The sequence below is a fragment of the Pogoniulus pusillus genome, chromosome 1, assembly GCF_015220805.1.
Source record: "Pogoniulus pusillus isolate bPogPus1 chromosome 1, bPogPus1.pri, whole genome shotgun sequence".
NCBI lineage: Eukaryota > Metazoa > Chordata > Aves > Piciformes > Lybiidae > Pogoniulus > Pogoniulus pusillus.
In genome coordinates, this window is record NC_087264.1 from 36834813 (window position 1) to 36853873 (window position 19061).

At 39.8% G+C, this 19061-nt stretch overlaps 2 protein-coding genes across 3 annotated transcripts in view; one reads left to right on the top strand and one right to left on the bottom strand.

Annotated features, from left to right (window-relative positions):
- HEATR5A (HEAT repeat containing 5A) overlaps positions 1-14303 on the bottom strand; it is a 76612-nt gene extending 62309 nt beyond the window's left edge. The window contains exons 1-4 of one of the 2 annotated variants that reach the window (XM_064148489.1): positions 14121-14303; positions 3592-3697; positions 1463-1713; positions 262-473 (exon numbers count right to left, since the gene is read on the bottom strand). In XM_064148489.1, coding sequence (XP_064004559.1) covers positions 262-473; positions 1463-1588 — 338 coding nt within the window. In that variant the 5' untranslated portion in view covers positions 1589-1713; positions 3592-3697; positions 14121-14303. Of the gene's footprint in view, positions 1-261; positions 474-1462; positions 1714-3591; positions 3698-14058 lie in introns of both variants that reach the window. The other variant, XM_064148480.1, reaches the window with a different exon arrangement.
- Positions 9806-17251, top strand: LOC135180050 (uncharacterized). The gene is made up of 4 exons (XM_064152603.1): positions 9806-9835; positions 13687-14552; positions 14741-14783; positions 16641-17251. Exons 1-4 carry the CDS (start codon positions 9806-9808, stop codon positions 16734-16736), a joined length of 1035 nt encoding a protein of 344 aa, XP_064008673.1. The 3' UTR covers positions 16737-17251.
- Positions 17252-19061: the final 1810 nt, after the last annotated feature.

Below are 19061 nucleotides of genomic sequence, written 5' to 3' on the forward strand. Positions count from 1 at the left end.
TTGATGAGGTCTCCTCTCAGAATCCTTCAGACTAAACAGCTCTATGTCTCTCAGTCTCTCTCCAGAGGACAGATGCTCAAGTACAGAAGTATAACATAACTGAATGCTGAAGAGTATTTTTAACAAAGACTATACTCACAACTTGAGGTTCTGCTCTTGTTTTACAAGTAATTACTGCATGAAGAGAGGAGTCATCTATCTGACAATCTTCAATTTCATCACATTGTGCAAAATGAGGGTTAAAAGGCCCCATATACTTACAGTTTTGTAGGCAGATAACTTGGTGAATCATCTTTACTCCGAATGAGTTCATTGCATTTGTCAATCGTTTGGTAAACAGAAAAAGTGTCTCCAGTGCTATAAAGTACAGCTAAGTTCTTGGCAATGAGCCGTCTGGTAGGAGGTCCTGGTGAATTGTTTAACAAAGAAGTCAACTGTTCAACCAATTTCTTCTGGTTTTCCCTTATATCAGCCTGGAAATAAGATCAGTAACCAGTCAAATTTCCATTAAATTTAAAGGCCAAAGATAAGTAATGTTAATTATCTTTACTCTTCTTTATTGCCATTCTGATGTTCTTAATTAAAACTGAAAATTCAGTTGCACTTTTCTACTTAAAAAAAGTATGGGACTATTTGATTCTCCTTTAGAGAAAAAAAGTAAATTCAAAACTGCATTTTCCAGAGAGCAATTCTTTCTAGTGGCATTCCAAGTGTATTTTCTCTATGGCATTTGTATAGTTATATCTTGATAAAACAAAATTGCCCTTTCTTGTTGTTTCATGCCTGTTTTAAAGTTTAAAAAAAAATCACAGAAATATAGTAGGGTTTCAAGAAGTTGAGCATTAGAAAGGAAAGAACTTCCTTTAACACAATCATCTGCTTCAGTCTGACATCCTTTTTTTTTAAAATGCTCTTTTAAACAAAAATGAGCCTGGTACTGTCTTAATTATATATTTAAATACAAATAATATAACTCTTAAATAGTATTATTTAAGGTGGTCTACTGTTAGATATCTATACACACTCAACAGTAAACCAAATGATTATGGAGGTGGCTGGAAACAAATATTTTATCATTTAATTAGGAAAAAAAAAACAAGAGGAAGATGTTTGCTATAGAGCTCAAATGTGCCACGCTAGGTGGAAGCATGACTGCCACTCTTCACCATGGGCTTGCAAAATCTTGCAGCAATGATCTGTAATAAAAAATATTTTAAAAGCAACTAAAAAGCAATCAAAAATTCTATTCATTGGATAAGTGGCTCTGTCACTTGAAGAGCTGTGATCAAAGCCTTGAAACACCTAGAAAGCTTCTCCTAACACTGACCATGCTTTCACCGTGTGTACACAAAAGACCTGAATGCTGCTCTGTTCTTAAACAATATAACAGCAATAACCAAAAAAAAAAAAAAGGCAAGCACCTCTGTAGTGTGCTTTTCTTTTCAATTCTCATTATACTTACTCTGCTAGTCACTGGTAAAAGTTTTTCCAAGAACTGTAACCATTCAAAAATGAACTTTGCTTTTTGAAATTCACCAAGCTGGGTATATGCCTCTTCGTTAAGTAACAAACTGTGAGCTAACTCCATCCCTTGTTTTTTGCCCTTAAATCTCTCCTCAAACACTGCAGAAAGAAACAACTCTGACAAACTCCCAGAACTGACAGGTTTTGTTCCTCACTAGTATCTGGTGACCAAATCAGAAGTTCGAACATCTAAATGGAAAAAGGAAAAAAAAATAAGAGTGAGCAATTCTGTGACAGTTGTGCTTAGCTTATTAAAATTAATTTTTAAAGAGAAAGTTAATTAAAGAAACAACAGTAGTTTAGGTAGCTTAAGCAGCTTCATGCTTTTGGAAAAGAGATAATGGTATTGATGAAATATGCTGTAATATGTAATATGATGTAATATTAAAGTTAAATATATGTAATAATAAAGTTAAATATACTTCAGCATACATCAGAGGGGTTCTCACTGAAGTATTTTTCTTTCATTTTGTTTTGCATAAAGCAAAGTGTTCTAGTACCTGTTCACGCACATATCTGAAAGTAATGAGCAGACAGCCCCAAACATAATGTCTTTTGCTATCTAGAATTAAGTTCAACAATCATGGAATCAAAGAATGGGTTGTGTTGGAAGAGACCTCTAAAGATCACCTAGTCCAGTTCCCCTGCACAGAGAAGGGACATCTTCCACTAGACCATCTTGGTCAGAGTCTTGTTGAGCCTCGCTCTGAATACCTCCAGGGATGGGGCCTCAGCTACTTCCCTGAGCAACCTGTTTCAGTGTTCCAGCCTCAGGGTAAAGAACTTGTTCCTAATTTCAAGCCACTGCCCTCGTCCTATCGCTATCGGCCTTTGTAAACAGTCCCTCTCCAGCAACCTACAACTAACAAACTCCTGAGTTCATTACACTCACAAATATCAGAGATTCATAAAATGAGTTGGATTGGAAGGGACCTCCAAAGGTCATTCAGTCCAAGCCCCCTTGCAGTAAAGCAGGGCCATCCTCCATTATATCTAGTTGCCCAGAGCCTAGTTGAGCCTCACATTAACATATTATTCAAACACTTTTATGTACTCTTAATGCCAAAAAAAAGCATAAAGAAAAAACACAATTTCATTGTTGAACAAACGCCTAACGCCATCTTAAACACAACACAAACCTGAAAAAATGAATGTTTCAAAACCTCAAATCTCAGAAGTTAAGCTTCACTTATGTCTTTCAGACTACTTGGGAAATTTCCACTCTATCCATAAGTGTAACTAGAAGCAAACCAAGATGAAAAATACTTATCATGATAAACTGGGCTTTCCCCCCTACTATTTAAACTACAAAAAACTAACATTCTGCAGGCCTTATGAACAAAAATAGTCAAGAAGATTCTGGTTAAAATATCAACCACATTTTTAAGTCCCAAACAAATTACCCTTTTCAGAGGTCACTGTGTCTGCCCAACACGTTTTTTTTTTGCCTGTGCAGCAACAGTATTATAGTGTAAAACGATCCATCACACAGCAAATGGAGGTACAAAACAATAGTAAATAATTCAGTGCCCCAGTCGTTACCAAAGGCAGAGCCGAAGGTTACCTTTTTTACTTTCAACACATTTAGATGTAAAATTCACTAACAAAGGAAATTAGTCACATCTAATTTACTATGATGAACTGTTACCTCAGACTTACCTGAAATACCAGGCAGCTTGACAAGTATAAAATGACAGAGATAAATATACATAGTTTATTGTACCTATAGATACTTTATCCGCCTAAGTAAATGGATGTTAACAATTCACCAGTTAGCTTACTCCTAGAACACTCATCGCAGAGCTTAACTTCCTCATGGAGTTTTGCAACAATAAACCAGACATTTTTCACTGAATATTTGAGTAGAGTTTCATCACTGCTCAGCAAACCACACGTACAAGTCACAAACACTTCCTTTTTCTGCGTCCTAATATCTGCTATCTCTAAATCAAATCCTACCATAGCAACAGACTCATCTTACATACACATCTGAAGATTACAACCAGTAGCTGTTTTCCCCAGCAGAAAATATCAGATATTGCTGCCAGACACTGGCACTTAGCTTACCCAGCAGACAACTTCTCATCATTATGAAAACTCTCTCTCTCTGCTCCAAGTTCTTGGATAAAGGATGTCAGGATTTTTGGAGAAAGGATGTCAAGAAGTTGATTCCCTAGAACAATATTTAACAGAAAGATCAACTTTAGAAAAGCAGATGGAATACAAATGACTGCTCTACAGAAAACAAGAATTCCCAAGTTTGTCACGCTGAGAACTTTTAATTGCTCACTGAGGAGGCACTAGACTGGAGCTCCACAGATATCAGCTCTTCACACATTGTATTTAAACTGGGTAGCTGCACCATACTCCCCACACAACTTGGTTCATTTAACTATTGAAACTGCCCTATTAACTCTGTTTAGTTCCAAGACAAATACCATACCATAATAATTTTCTAGAAAGAGGATTCCAGTGCCTTCATAAGGCCTATATTACCTCAATACCTCTGAAAACGCAGAGTGGCAAAATATTTATTATAGTAGTCTGGAATACTATCAAAAATAACCAGATTTTTATCACTAAGTCTTAAACAATGTGGTAGCATTTGTGTTGAAATCAACCAGCAGAACTGGCAAAGGCAATACTGCTGTTTTGAAAAGATCAATGTACAATGCTACTGATAGAACAAGACATGAGGCTTACCAATCCATTCTTCTAGCTCCAAGATACAATTTTAATATTAAAATCAATGAGCAAAACCATTTCATTTTAAACCTTTTTCTTTCTAATTTTAATCTGACAAGACATGAAATACAGGTTGTATACTATTTTTAAAGTAATCAGTTTTCAGCTTTTAAAAGACTGGAGTAGAAAGCAACTTGTAAGTACACGTAGATTTCCAAGTCATCTAAACTTCTTTCGCCCTACTAAATCGGTGCTCAGGCTCAAGGAGCTTTCACAAAGGGAAGTTGTCAAGACGATGAAGGAGATGAAGACAGCTTCTTTACTAATGTGTATGGGACAGAATAATACAAGAAATGTCCTAAATTATACTAAGGAAGGTTCCAACTTGACAGAAGGAAAAAAATAATTCCACTGTAAGGATTATCAGTCACTAGGACAGGTGCTGAGAGGTGGCAGAATCTTTACCCTCAAGGCTTTCTAACACTTGACTGGACAAAATCCTAAGCAACCCCATCTGAAGTTACTACTGCAGCTTGTTTCTAAGTGAGACTTCTACCATGTAAGCATTCATTTGAAAAAATCATCTAGATGTTGTTTTCTTTGGTCTGATCTTTATATTGAACACCTACTAACATGGCTAGAAATGCTAATATTTCTCAAAGGAATGACTATCAGTTCTATATCTTGCACAGTAGTCAGCCTCTGTGATTCAGTTTTGCAGAAATCAAGCATGGCCCACATAGAAAACAATAAATTACAGATCTGATATTTGCAGGGCTAGTAACAAGCAAATCCAGGTTACATGAAGTTACATAACAAGCAGTATACCCTCCCACTCATTCAAAAACACTTATCCCAAGCACTTACTGAGACTCCCTTTAACAAGCTGTAAGTCTGGACACCAGGGATGCTTATGAAGTTTCAGAAACAGTAAATTTTAAAAAGGGCACAGACATAGAAACTTGTGAGAAGGGTATGTAGGGAATAATTTTTTTCCTGCCACACATTGGCTTTACAGCCAGTTTGCAGAACAGCGTAGAAGACACCACACTTACAAGGCTATGCCAAGCAGAACACAAGCATAGAATGTGGGGACAAGCTGTGTTTGATTAATATTAAATATACCCTGGTAACGTACACAAGACATTACTAGGAAATTTCTAAGTGCAGAAGGGAACATCAATCCTAACCCTACAGCATCTAGACATGAGTGCAACTCTCCTCTAATTAGAGGCATAGCACAGCCTCATGGTGCGCTAGGCAAGCATGATGGAAGAGTGAATGCTACACCAGCAGCTGGGGCTATTGCAGTTTCTTGAACATAATCATGCACTAGTAAATAGATACAAGTACTATCTAAGCATATGATAAGGCATATTTACACAAAACCCATGTTTTAAATGTTGAATTGATAATCCCTTTCCACAATGTCATAATTTTAAGCTTTCTCGTTCTGAAAATTCATAAAAATAAATGTGAATTTTAATTGAATGTAACACATAGTATGCCACAAACAAAAATGAAAGCCATACATGGCTGGTGAAAAAAAATCTTCAATTTCTAGTTAGCACCCTTCTGGGTTTGTCTTTAGATAACTGAAATAATGATAAGATTTACTTTCCCATCCATGCTACAGGTCAATCAAAAATCCCTCTTCACAGAATTACAGAAAGACAGGTTGGAAAGGACTTCTGGAGTTTGCCTGGTCCAACATCCCTGCCACAGCAGGTTCACCTAGAGCAGCTTGCACAGAATGGCATCCAGGTGGGTTTTGAATTACTTTGGAGATGGAAACTTCACTATCTTTCTGAGTAGTCTGTTCCAGTGCATCACCACTCTCTACATAAAGAAGTAACTCCTCAGGTTCAGATGAAACTTCTTATGTTCAAGTTTGTGCCCATTACCTGTGGTCCTGTCAATGGATGCCACTGAAAAAAAAAAAAAAAGATCCCATCCTGCTGACACCCACCCTTTTAAGTATTTATAAGCACTGCTAAGATGCCCTTTCAGTCTTTCTCCTCACCAAGCTAAAAAGCCTCAAGTCTATCAACCTTTCTTGGTAAAATAGAGAGATGTTCTAGTACCCTAATTGCCTCTGTACCCCTTTGTTGTATCCTCTCAAGCATTTCCCTGTGCTTTCTGAACTGAGGAGCCCAAAACTGGCCACAGTACTCCAGATGAGACCTCACCAAGGCAGAGTAGAAGGAGAGAAGAACCTCCCTTGACTGCTGGACACACTCTTCATGCATCCCAGAATACCACTGGCCTTCCTGGCCACAAGTGCACTTTGCTCCTCCAACCAGGCAAGTTTCTTTTATATTGATAATGTGTTGCAAAAAGGTCACAAAAATTTATTAGGCAAGGCAGAAGTCTTTCCAACTTACTACTGATGCTTTTTTCCAATTGCTGACTTCCCATTTGGCAAGCAGGATGGTTCAACCCATCAGAAAATATCTCAGAAAAGCTCTTAGCACAGTAGCTGGAATGATAACTTGAGAGTGTGAATCAAGCATTAAAAGGCAACAAGAACTGAGATGTAAAGCTCCCAAAAACCCACAAAGAGAAAAAAAGATACTTGTAGTCTTGTTGAAAAAGAAGGTGACTGAACCAGAGTAAGACTGACTTGAATAGCTGTCTTTAGCAACTGGTTTTACAATATGAGAACTAATGGGATCATCCAAGGCAAAGTCATAACAGAGTCAAAAGAACAAATAGACCTATTACATGTATCAAGCTTGTTCTGAGATAGGTAATCTCCTCAGGCTTTAAAAGCTGAGGAAAGCCCTTCATAGACTGTTGTATTTCTTTAACATGGAAGTCAAAGACAAAAATTAACATACAACAAATTTAAAGTTATAAGCATCAGAGGCAACTTAATAAATTTTACTTTTCCTGTTTCTTCCACCCATGGCATACTTTGTCTCTATATTAAAGAGGAAAAAATAATCTGCAATGAAGCAGACTCCTAACTGATCTCTCACTAAAAAGATGAAGCCTTTACCTCATGACTCATTATTTCAAGGAGAATCAGGGCAACTAATAGGAACTACCACAGGGATCAACTACATACTTAGGAATTTGTTTTAAGATTTCTCACACTTAATCTCTCATTGTTCCAGCAGTTTCTCTCTCCTTGTCAGGAACAAATACTGGTCAAATAAAAATCAGATCAACCTCAACTCTCTGAGCATGATATTCAGCTGAGGATGTAGATGAGAATCTAGGTCCATTAAATCTACTATGTGGTGAGGCAAATAAAGTGATGTTTAACTTAACAGCAATCATTGATATGCTTCTAATTTCACTTGTATTAAAACTATTCTGAATTAAAAAGAGACAATAAACCAGTGGATTTAATGTGGTACAAAAGACTAATCTAGAAGTAAAAAGGCCATTTGTCTTTTAAGAACTGGTCGCTGCTACTCACTGCCAGTAATGAGCAATGGAAAAAAAAAAAAATCAGTAATAGGGGAAAATGTGTCACAACAGAAATGAGGAAGGTTAAAACATTACTGGTAATAATTACTAGTGTTTTCATAAGAGCTACCACTGGGCTAACTACACCATCAGTGCCATAAACATCACCCTGTTGCAAAACAGAGCTGAAGCATGTTCAAGCTGTCCTTTACTGCATCACTGTAGTATTTTAACTGACTTCAGATTCTTTTTTTTTTCCTCTCAGAATGCAAGATTTATCATCATCTAACAACTTGTACTGGGTTAGGAAATTCCCCCCCCCCCCAATAAATTTTACCAGACCAGCTCATACGTCTCAGAAATAAGATAAAGCTATATCTTATAGCAAGATAAATTTACAAGTACATATACAAAATATATTTTTGTGTGTTCACCATTATGAACAATTTAGAAGTAATACAGAAATCCAATCCCTCCCCCTGGACAAAGAAAGCCCAGAAGGGATCAAAGGCCTCTTAGCAAACCAATGAATGATACAGATTTTATCATTTATGATTATTATTTTTCTACAACCAATGCCTTGCTCATTCAGTCAAGAGAATGTCCAGAAAGTTCCTCTCTCTTGTTTATAATTTAGAACCAAAATAAGAGTGTTAGCTCTTAAACTGCTACACAACTGGACCAATATCTTTAAGAGAAAGCCTTCCAGCTTGTCATGTTTAGTTTTAGTCATTAACAGCTCAGATCAATGTTACTCCTGAAGCACTGTTTTAAAAGTTTAATGGGATGATCGTTAGCTATGTCCTAGTTGACTGCACAGCAAGGGGATCAATGCTCAAGCCTATGCTGAGCTCTTGCCCATACCTGTTTAGAGCATCTCCTAAACACTATCAGCTCCCTTGAGCTTACTTCTGACAAGAGAAACTGACAAAACAAAGGCTCTTTTTGCTAGCTGGGCCAAAAAAAGCACCTTAAAGCATCAGCCAAATTCAGCTACTAATGAATGAAACCTAGATCAAAATCCAGTAGTTACAGTGTATCACTTATACTAGTAGGCAAACCTAAGGAGGAACAAGGTCTGAAGAAAACAGAATATGCAGGAGCAAACTCCAGGCAACTTCAAACAGAAGACCTAATAGGCAAACCTAAGGAGGAACAAGGTCTGAAGAAAGCAGAATATGCAGGAGCAAACTCCAGGCAACTTCAAACAGAAGACCTAATTGCCCAGGGAATGAAGGGAGAATGAAGGATTGAGTTATCTTCAGCTGTAATCTAACTAGAACTTACAGATAGAAATACTCTAAGTAAGCTACAATGATAGAATCTTAAATATTTTATAAGAAATAAAGAACTAAAATTCCAGATCAGACAAGCTTAGAGTTTAGACGCTGGAAATACACCCAAGTCAAAAATGCCAGCATAAGTACTTCAGGACTCAAATATCCTTTGGGTGGCAGAATCTCCAGTATTCACCCAGCTTGTGGCTCTCATCTATACAAGGAAGACTTAGGTTTTTTTGCTGTACAGAGACAAGTGAAGCAACGGCAGTTAACTGCCAGTGTGACATACCAGTGAGTCCTCTGTACACGTTGTATGTTCATAATGCTAACCACTTTGGGCCCCTTAATCAACTAAAAAAGAAGAAAAAAAAAAGCTAATAATTTCACAAGCCCCTTCACCGTCTTCTTGTATGTACTGCAAAGATAAGCAAAATAAAACAAAACCAAATTTAGGGCATTTCAGCACCAAGACATTTAGAGAAGGGTGGGGAGAAAAAGTTAAGTATCCTGAAGACTGCATCTTCAGCATATGCACTGCTATGCTGAATTGACTAAATACACACACATGCTTGAATTTATTAGTGATTGGTATCACCAGTTTGGACCAAATGACTGCTTATCATCAAACAGACTTGATTGCTTTTTAGCCAAAATGAACACACCAGGCTTTCTGCAGTGTGATGTTGTATCAGTCAGCAGTGAGGAAATCTGAAGCCAAATATGGGAAAAATGAGACTGCAATTTATAAGAACAGGCCATGAGAGAAAGTTATCACAAGACCTCAACCCAGAGCACATGGAAAAAAGAACACCAAGCCCTTACAGAAAAGAAACAAAATGTTAAGACTTTAAAATGAAGTAGAACTGTGACTCTTCACATCAGAATTTAAGCGTACCAGCATGCAAAAAATGCACCTGCCAGTGAATCTTGTATGCTTTGTTGCACATTCCATGTTACGAAGGGCATCAGTTCTACTCACATATAAAGCTATTTTCCTTTTTAAATAAAAATGTGTACATGCATCACATGCTTATCCCAAACAGCAAAAGCAATGAAGAATCTGTTTGACTAAGAGCAACAGCAACAACAAAAAACCCAAACCAGTTTATTACATAACCACCCAATTCCTCTAATTGCTACTGAAAATTTCAGACTAGGACAACTTCCACTTGCATTGTATTTTTATAAGCAGTTATCCAGCTTAGAAACCTGAGTCTGAAATCATAGATGTTTAAACAAGATGCATTTCTTTCAGGCACTCTGCTTAACGCTGTTCTGGATGAAGCAATTTGCTCCAGGCACACTACGTTTTCTACCACAGTATTCTACCTACACCTCAGTATTTTTATCACTGAAAATTTGGTAGGTAGTCATTAAAGATGTAAACCAAGTGCATCTCCACATATTGCAGCTTCTAGCAGGTTGACACAGCATTTTACACTGTGCTAAAGAACAATTATCTTGCAGCCAAACCAGAATTCTTATTAGTTTCTCAGCTACTACGTTGCAAAACAAAAGAGCTATATTTTGATATTTTGTGAACAACGATGCTCATTTGTTTACTCCCTCAAGAACGGTTCCAAATGACTGGTTTTCCTAGCAAAATGCTTATCAAATGCTATCCTGATTTCAAAGTTTCAGAATAATCACTTTGTAGGCAACAAAGCTTAAAGGCGACAAAGATGCAAGTGAAATCTATTGAAATTCTTGTTCTGGGTCACAAAGAATGTGTCGACCTGCAATCCTCACACAGAACAGTCACATTGACAATACACATTTGCTGAAGTGTGAAAGAAATGACAAGACAATGTCTTCTTGGAATCTCAAATGATTTCTGCAAAGTCTTCAGGACAAAGCTTGACATAGCTAGGAAAAAACCCCCACCCTGAAATAAAAAGAGTAGTGCCTGGAAAGGCAGTATCTATTTTATCAACACAAAGCACTCAAAACATCTTTAAAAATCAGATTTTGCAAGACATTAGTTCATTGTGTTCAAAAGTACATATATCACTTTACTTTTTATCTCAGCATGATAAGAACTACTCCAGGAAACCAAGACACAGTTACATTCAGTTACTGAGAAATATAAACCTGCCATCTCCCAAGATCCACACAGAAGGCACTACTGGCACAATCTGTCCCCTACAATATCTTGGATATTAGGTTCATTTCTGAAAGTTTCAGTCAAAAGATGATGCTGGCTCTGTAACAGGGACGTCAGAACATTATTTAATTTACAGGCAATCTGCATATAAATAAATAATCAATACATTTAATAGTTAGAAAACCATTATAATTTCCACAAGTCTGACTCTGACAAAGTCAGTTTAGATTTTTCCCCCCAAAAGTCGACTAACCACTTCAAAAAGCAGTAGGTAGCTTCAGCTTAAATGAAAATGCACAGAATGCTTTGGGTTTATTTCCTTGCAGCTTTGAAAGCTAGTATGACAGCAAGCCCAGTGTATAAAAATCACAAAATCTACTAAATCCCAACAACCATTCTGTGGAGGTATGAATGCAGTTTTGTTCCTGACAATGCTACAGACGTTATTTAATAGGTTTACTGATAAATTCGGGGAGTTTTGTTTGGTTGGGTTTTTTTGTTTTTTGGTTGGCTGGGTGAGTGTTGGGATATGGGGTTTTGTTGTTGTTTGGTTTGGTTGTTTTGTCAGAAGAGTTTCAGAAAATTAAATTCTCTGTTAAATTATTAAACTGAGTTACAAGAGGAGATACATATCCATACGGATAACCCTAAGTGCAGGTTGATTTTTGCTATCAATTTTCTCTTAAGGTAAATGCTGAAACCAGCCTAGCTTAGCACTAAATTAAACCACAGGAAATATATTGAGAAATACCAGGAGATTATATTTATTATTCATAAAAAACATTATAGCTATCATAGTACCAGCTTAACCAGTACTGCAACTGGACTTGAGCTGCACTGAAACACACCAACACAGTAATTTAGCAGCAGCAGAAGCCCGCATAGGTCCAGACTCTGCAGGACACTTGCTTGGCAGATCAGAGACCACTACCCAGGCATAAATCACTCACAGACTTCACTCCAATTCTAGGTATCTTAAATGACTGTTCCCCAGAGAAGCAAATGCAAAGATATATCATAGAATCAAGCAGGTTGGAAGAGACCTCCAAGATCAGCCAGCCCAACCTATCACCCAGCCCTATCCAATCAACTAGACCATGGTGCTAAGTGCCTCATCCAGTCTTCTCTTGAACACCTCCAGGGACAGTGACTCCACCACCTCCCTGGGCAGTCCATTCCAATGGCAAATCACTCTCTCTGTGAAGAATTTCCTCCTAACATCCAGCCTAGACCTCCCCTGGCACAACTTGAGACTGTGTCCCCTTGTTCTGTTGCTGGTTGCCTGGGAGAAGAGGCCAACCTCCACCTGGCTACAACCTCCCTTCGTTCTGGCTTGCAGTGCAGATGTAGGCATACTTTAAGACTTTCCAATAGCTCTGCTTCCTTAAAAACAGTAAAAACAGCAAAAACAGCAATGGTGAAAACGGAGTAGAACAAACATCCTACAATTTGAGTATGCTCTTGTGAGAAGGTGTTTCTAACCTCTTGCCTCATTAGGATGTTCTGAATTTAAAGACAGAAGACCATCCTGCATGGATTAACAAATGTTTTGACATAGGGGGATACAACTTCAGGAGTGAGTCTGTAATTTAGATACACTGACAAGAAACCCACTTCTCTGTTCAAGAATCAAGCACAAGTTTTCAGTATATCGCTATCACTTAATGTAACACAGAACTAGCTTCCTCCCTTGCCCCACCTCCTTCCCATTGTATCAAACCACCAGGAAAAGGAAAAGAAACTCAAGGGTCCATTCAGCACACAAGCAGAAGCAATCTGTCTTCCAGGTCTCAATTGTTATTTCATAGATCAGTGGAGAATATTGCACACCACGCAGCAAACCACCCAAAACATACAACACAGCGTCACTGTCTCTGAAGACATGAAAAGTATCTCTGACATGTGAGACTGAAATAAAAGTTCAGTACAATTCACAGCCACAACTATAAATACTTAATCTTACTAAATCAACCCCAAACCTAAAGAAACGCTGTAAATAATGAATCAAACTTCCAAACCCAACAAATGTCATTTAAAAAAGCACGAAGCTGAGCTCGACATAACTTTATCTTGCTGTCCTCCTCTCTTACCAACGCTTCCACCCCTATCTCAAGAAACTTTAATCTTAAACAAATTTACAATGTCTATTACTCTTTCCCTCACTCCAAAACGCCAACACTAATGTAAATTTACAGGGTTTTAACAACCCTGTACAAAGTTTCTACCGGTTATTCGGTGTAGACTTTGATTGTCATCAGCCTATCTAGGCAGGCAGGAATTGAAACTGCAAAAGCCTGCGGTAACATTTCTGCATATGATAAGGTCGAATATCGCTGCCTTTCTCCCACAATATTCTTAATTGGCAAGTTTTATAAGAAAGTATAAGCACAGACCCCTAAACACGTACAATCTCGCTGCAAGTGAACGCCAAATCCTTCCCGCAGTCCTAGTATCTGTCTCGACCCCCAAGAGGCAAACGCAGACCCTCGCCAGCCCCGCAGCCCTTTTCCCTTTGCCCCAAGCCCAGGGGCACGCTCGCTCTCCCGCCCCTCCCCATGACATTTGGCGTGGCGACACTCGGGTGGCACCACGCGTGTGGCCGGCTTGCCTCGCACCCCGCCGGGAGAAGACCTTTTTCCGCTTCCCCCGCACTGGAGTAAAACCTGCCCCGTAAAGTCAAGGGAAAGGGCTGGGCTGGGTGAGCCCCGGAGCCATCCGGCTACCGGCTTTAGACCCGGCTTGTCTGCCTCACCCAGAGACAGCTACGGGGGTGATGGAGCAATTTTCAGACGCAGGCCTTGGGCAGCCCCAGTCCCTCCGCAAGCTCCCCCATTCCCCCCGGTCCTGCTACTCGCCTGCACGCAGCCCCTCAGCCCCGCGCCCAGCCCGGACGGGTGGGGCTTGCTTTCCACTGCTTTAGGGCCATCTGCGCCCTCCTCCCCGCGCGGCTCCGCGTCCTCTTCCAGGCCTTCGCGCCCTCCCCCAGCCGGCCGACGGGGCTCCTCGCCCCCCTTTCCTGATGACTCCCCTCTGGCGCCCACTCCCCACCTGCTCCGGCACCTGAGGTGGCAGGACCGGCGCCCTCCGTCCGTCCCTCCCGCCCGCGGTACCTGGCCGGCAGGCACAGCTTGGCTCGGCAAGGCTCCCGCGCCGCGCCGCGCCGCGCTGCGGGACTGGCCTCCGTCCGTCCGTCCGCCCGCCCTCCTCTGGCGCGGGTGGGGAAATGGGGTGTGGAGGCGGCGGGGGCCTGCGCCCGGGCCGCTGTCGCTGCCGCCCGCCGGCGGGAGAGGAGGGCGCCGCCGTCGCTCAGGGCTGTGCAATCGGGCCCCGAGCCATCGAGCGCCCGCGATGGCTAGCGGAGACCTCGGCGCTCCAGAAGAAGGTAGGGGCCCAAGGGAACGAGGAGTCCCGGAGCGGCGGCTTGGAGACGCAAACCCGCAGCAAGGTGTCGTAGTGCTGAAGGGAACGGAGCCACCGCCCCCAGGGTCGTCGCTCTGTGGCTCCGCGTTGTTCCCGCTCTGCTGGGCAGAAAGCAGCTTGAGGTGAGCACGGCCGGGAGCTAACGCTCTCCACCGAAAACGGCAACAAACCTTGTCGAGGATTTAGGCTGGGTTATTTCTGGGGAGTTTATTTGTAAATTAGCGGTTCTTAAGATAGCTCAGTTGGCACTGTTGAGACTTGTACCTGGTTCTGATCAGTCTTGATTGCAGATTTTCACTCCACCCCGCAGGCACTCCATTTCTGGAAAGCGCCCTTGGACCCACGCCAGTACGGTAACAGAAACCTGCCTTTTACATTCTTAACCGTTTATCCAACTCACATCTGCATTCCCCAGTGGGGATGAGATCCCACATCACCCAGACATTCGGTGTCTTACTGGCAAGGTCAGACATTGCCTCCATATTTTCATCTAGGCTTTTTTCTACTGCATAGGTGCTGTAGTTGAAAGAGGTTGTTGCTTTATTGTTGGGAATTATTTCTGCCCTTGGAGAATTTCAGAAGCCAATTCACTAGTCATGACACAGATTGTCTTGGGGGCATTTTCCTTTCTGAATTCTGTCATCAGAATTTAAGTTTTACCTTAAAGGGGAAATATAAGTCTCTCCATAATTTTTTAGTTTAAAAATAAATTATCATACTGTAGGTTTGTAGCTGATTCCCAGTCATGTCTGGATTGTTTTTGCACCCTATGAACTAGCCAGCAGAGGAAACTTGGAAGACAGACATCTGGCCTGGTTTCTGCTGGCAAGGAGTTTGTTCGATGGGATTGATATGTTCTGTTTTAGGCTGCTGCTACAAAGTTGATGAAGAAATACTGCCTTCTGAGATAAAAGACTATTTCTGACATTCAACAAGTCTTAAAGATGATCTTTCATCTTCTTATTGTTTGAACTTCCAAGCAGAAAACTAATATTCCTTTCTACAGAGTTCTCTGGGGTCATCTTCTTTGAAGCGGTGTAGACCATCACATGGAGTGACTAATGCCTGGGATGCATAAGTGTAAAAGCTGAAATTGTGTCTGACCCTTACATAACCTTGTAAATTCATCTTCAAATAGGCTCAATATGCAAAGTTTACATACCATGTGGTCTCTTGTGAGCATCTGTATTCAGTCACATAGATGGTGCCACTGAGGAGCATTTCAAAAAGCACACAGCAAACTGCCTGGTTACACTTTGCTATAGATGCTAAGATAGATGCACCAAGCTACATCACCCTATATGGACACTGGTTTCATTTTTACCAACCAGTCAGAGACAAACAGACACCAGCATTGATGCAATGGCCTTTTACAAAAAAACAAATCCTGCCAATGGATGTGGTAATGAAAAATATGTAAATGCCTCACACCTGAAGCAGGAAATTATTTCCATACTTATATTTCACAGAAATCAATTCTGCAAACTCCTACTGGTGTAAAGGGGCTAACCCCCGGTATTGAAAATGATGTACACCTGCAGGAAAGATTTATTTACTGTGTTAAACTGATTTTGATCAGAGGATGAGTTGCTGCTGTTCAACATGAAGCAATCTGCCATTCAATTTGTGAGAAAAGGTCAACTGAGCAATTTATATTCAAAAACTGTTGGCACTATGACGTTTCTCATAGCTTCAGAAAAACAAAGGTTGCCCTGACAGCCCTGAGGTAACAGAAAGACCTGGTAATATTTGTGAAGGATTTATTCAGTTTAGCTCAGAAACAAATAAACAACCCCAAATCTAGAGGATCCATTTTTAGATTATTGTTTTTTATCGTTATTATGCCTATTATTCACTTTGTTGTGGCAGGTACCCACTTGAGATTAGTATCTCATAATGCTGAATATTACATGAGCACAGAGCAAGACAAAACATCACTCATTAAGACGTACACTCATGCTCAGTTTTTTCCTAAGAATGATCTTGCCCAGGCTCCAGTATACATATACCAGCTTCAAGTAACACTATTTTAATGCTAAACTGATAGGAATCAGTGGGTATAACAAAATATACCAATGCAGGACACTCCTTCCATCTCCAGGTGCATCTGCTTTAGGGGTCACCTCATGTCGACATTGCTTGTGTAAGGGTTTAAGTCATTTGTAGCTAAACTTTATTCTTTAATGTGATTTTTTTTTTCCCCTAAACAGGTCAACAAAATGCAAACCATGCAGTGCTTCAAATCAGCATCTCCTTCAGCAGTTTTGCATGCCATTTTTATCTTTCCTCTTTCCAATCTGAAATAAACAAAATACTGCCATGCAAGTTTATAGTTATTTTCCATTCCAAACCAGACAAAAATAGGACTACTAAATGTATTCACCATATATTAATTCAGTTTCCTCATTCCCTATTAGTTCTGTCTGAGCGTCAATAGCAGATTACTTAATAAAATAAGCAACTGTCAAATAATTGCAATGCACAAACCTACTTATTAGACTTCTCATTAGTTAGTCTCTTTCAGTAAAGTGGGTTGACTGATTTAGAGCGTGAATCAGTTCTGCCATACAAATTCCAGTCATAGTGGAATATCTGTGCAGTCTCATATGCCTCTGGGCTAAATATTTTATTTCTTAACAGCATTATAATCCTCAGTGACTCTAGAGGAAGAGAAAGGAATGTACACTTTGAATACAGTGTAACTGTCTGTGCATGAGTAAGAATTGCAGGACTAGGGGCCTGATTTCAAGCAAATGAGACATCACCAAATAATTACACAGCAAACAAAATAAACTCCATTTTATCTTTAAACCAGTAAGAATTAATGTCTTTAATTATAAGATTAAACATTTACTTTTACTTTATTGTTACAATTATATTGAACAGTCGGGATGCCTATTTAAGTACAGCCAGATAATTAAGGTGTGATTCTCACACAGTTACACCACAAGCAGCAGGCAACTTGTATTTGGTGTTAATGTAGGGTTAAGTAAGGTTGTTGACTGCCTATAAACACCATAATGTGCTCATTGCTAGAACTGCTGCAGCCCTTAGCATCCATGGCTGTCCATCAGTGCTCTCTCAGTTGTGACAGTAACAATGTAAATGTTTCTAATTCCCAAAGTGAAACATTCAGGTCCCTGGCTGCCTGCCGAAGTGATATGAAATCCAGAAGAGTTTGGTCTGTCCTAGCTTTTGAAAACTCTTAGTTACAAATCTTGCTTTACACATTGAATACCAAAATTAATATATGGCTTTATCTCACGCGTAACTACTGCTAGACTCATTTTCATTCCCAGCACAGTTGCTTTTTGTGCTGTCACAAAATACAAGGCCTGAATTCTGGCCAAGAAATTACACAGTCCTGCTGTTATTTTTATTCTTAAAATGTGTTTTAAAAAAAAAGGGGGGGGAAAGAAAAGCTACCAAAATGGGAGGAGGAAATAAGAAAGGGAAATGAGTCCTGCTGAATCTGTGACACACACATCAGTTCAATGTGTGAATAAATTATCACTGTTCAGTGGTAAAAAGGAATAAAATAGAGTACTATATATATATATTAAAATTAAATGGAAAAGGGACTGGAGCACTGCCTTATGAGGAAAGGCTGAGAGACCTGGGGCTGTTCAGTCTGAAAGGAGAATACTGGTAGGAGGTCTAATAAATGTTTATAAATATCTGAGGGCTGGGTATCAGGAAGGAAGAGACAGGAAGAGCCTCTGATCACTTTTGCCCTGTGATAGGACAAGGGGCAATGGATATAAACTGCAGAACAGGAAGCTCCACCTCAACATGAGGAAGAACTTTACTTACAAGGTGCTGGAGCAGGCTTCCCAGAGAGGCTGTGGAGTTTCCTTCTCTGGAGACTCTCAAGACCTGTCTGGATGCATTTCTGTGCAACCTGCACTAGATTCTATGGTCCTGCTATGTCAAGGGAGTTGGACTTGATGATCTTCAGAGGTCCCTTCCAACCCCTAACATCCTGTGATCGTGTGAAGAATCCTGCATAACATTCTGACAAGAATTAGCTGCATGTTATTGACATGTAGAAATGGATTGCCAGACAAATATTAAGGCCTCCCAGGAGCCTTTTGTTTTCACTGTTAGTCCAAAACCTTCATTACAATCTTTAACAGAGCACATCTAAATAGCCTTAAGTTCCTTACCTGCACATTTTTAATACATAGTGATGTAATAGGGCATATATTGTGGCACTGAAGGAGACAAATAAAGTGAACAGAAAGTGAGTTTAAATTCAGAGTAACAAGATACATAAATATATATGTAAACTAGATAAGTGCATCAGGAATACCATTTATTTGCTTTGCCATGATGAGTCATTCCTATTTTAGAAGCATTTGGGGTGTCATCTGTAGTGATACCATGCTGTCCCTTGAGGTACTCAAAGTGCTCTGCGGGGATTAAGTTAAGTCACATTTGTGAAGCAGGATAAAGTAGGGAGCAGTGAAAGGCTCCAGTAAAGGTGAGGAGAGGTGAGAGCAAACTGCCTTTTTGATGGAAAAAAAAAAAAAAAAAAAGGAACAGAGGTGATTTTTTTCCTTTAGTAAAAGAGGGGGGAAAAAAAACCACTGGTTTTAAACCTCATTTTACCCTGTTTTCACTCTTTCTTT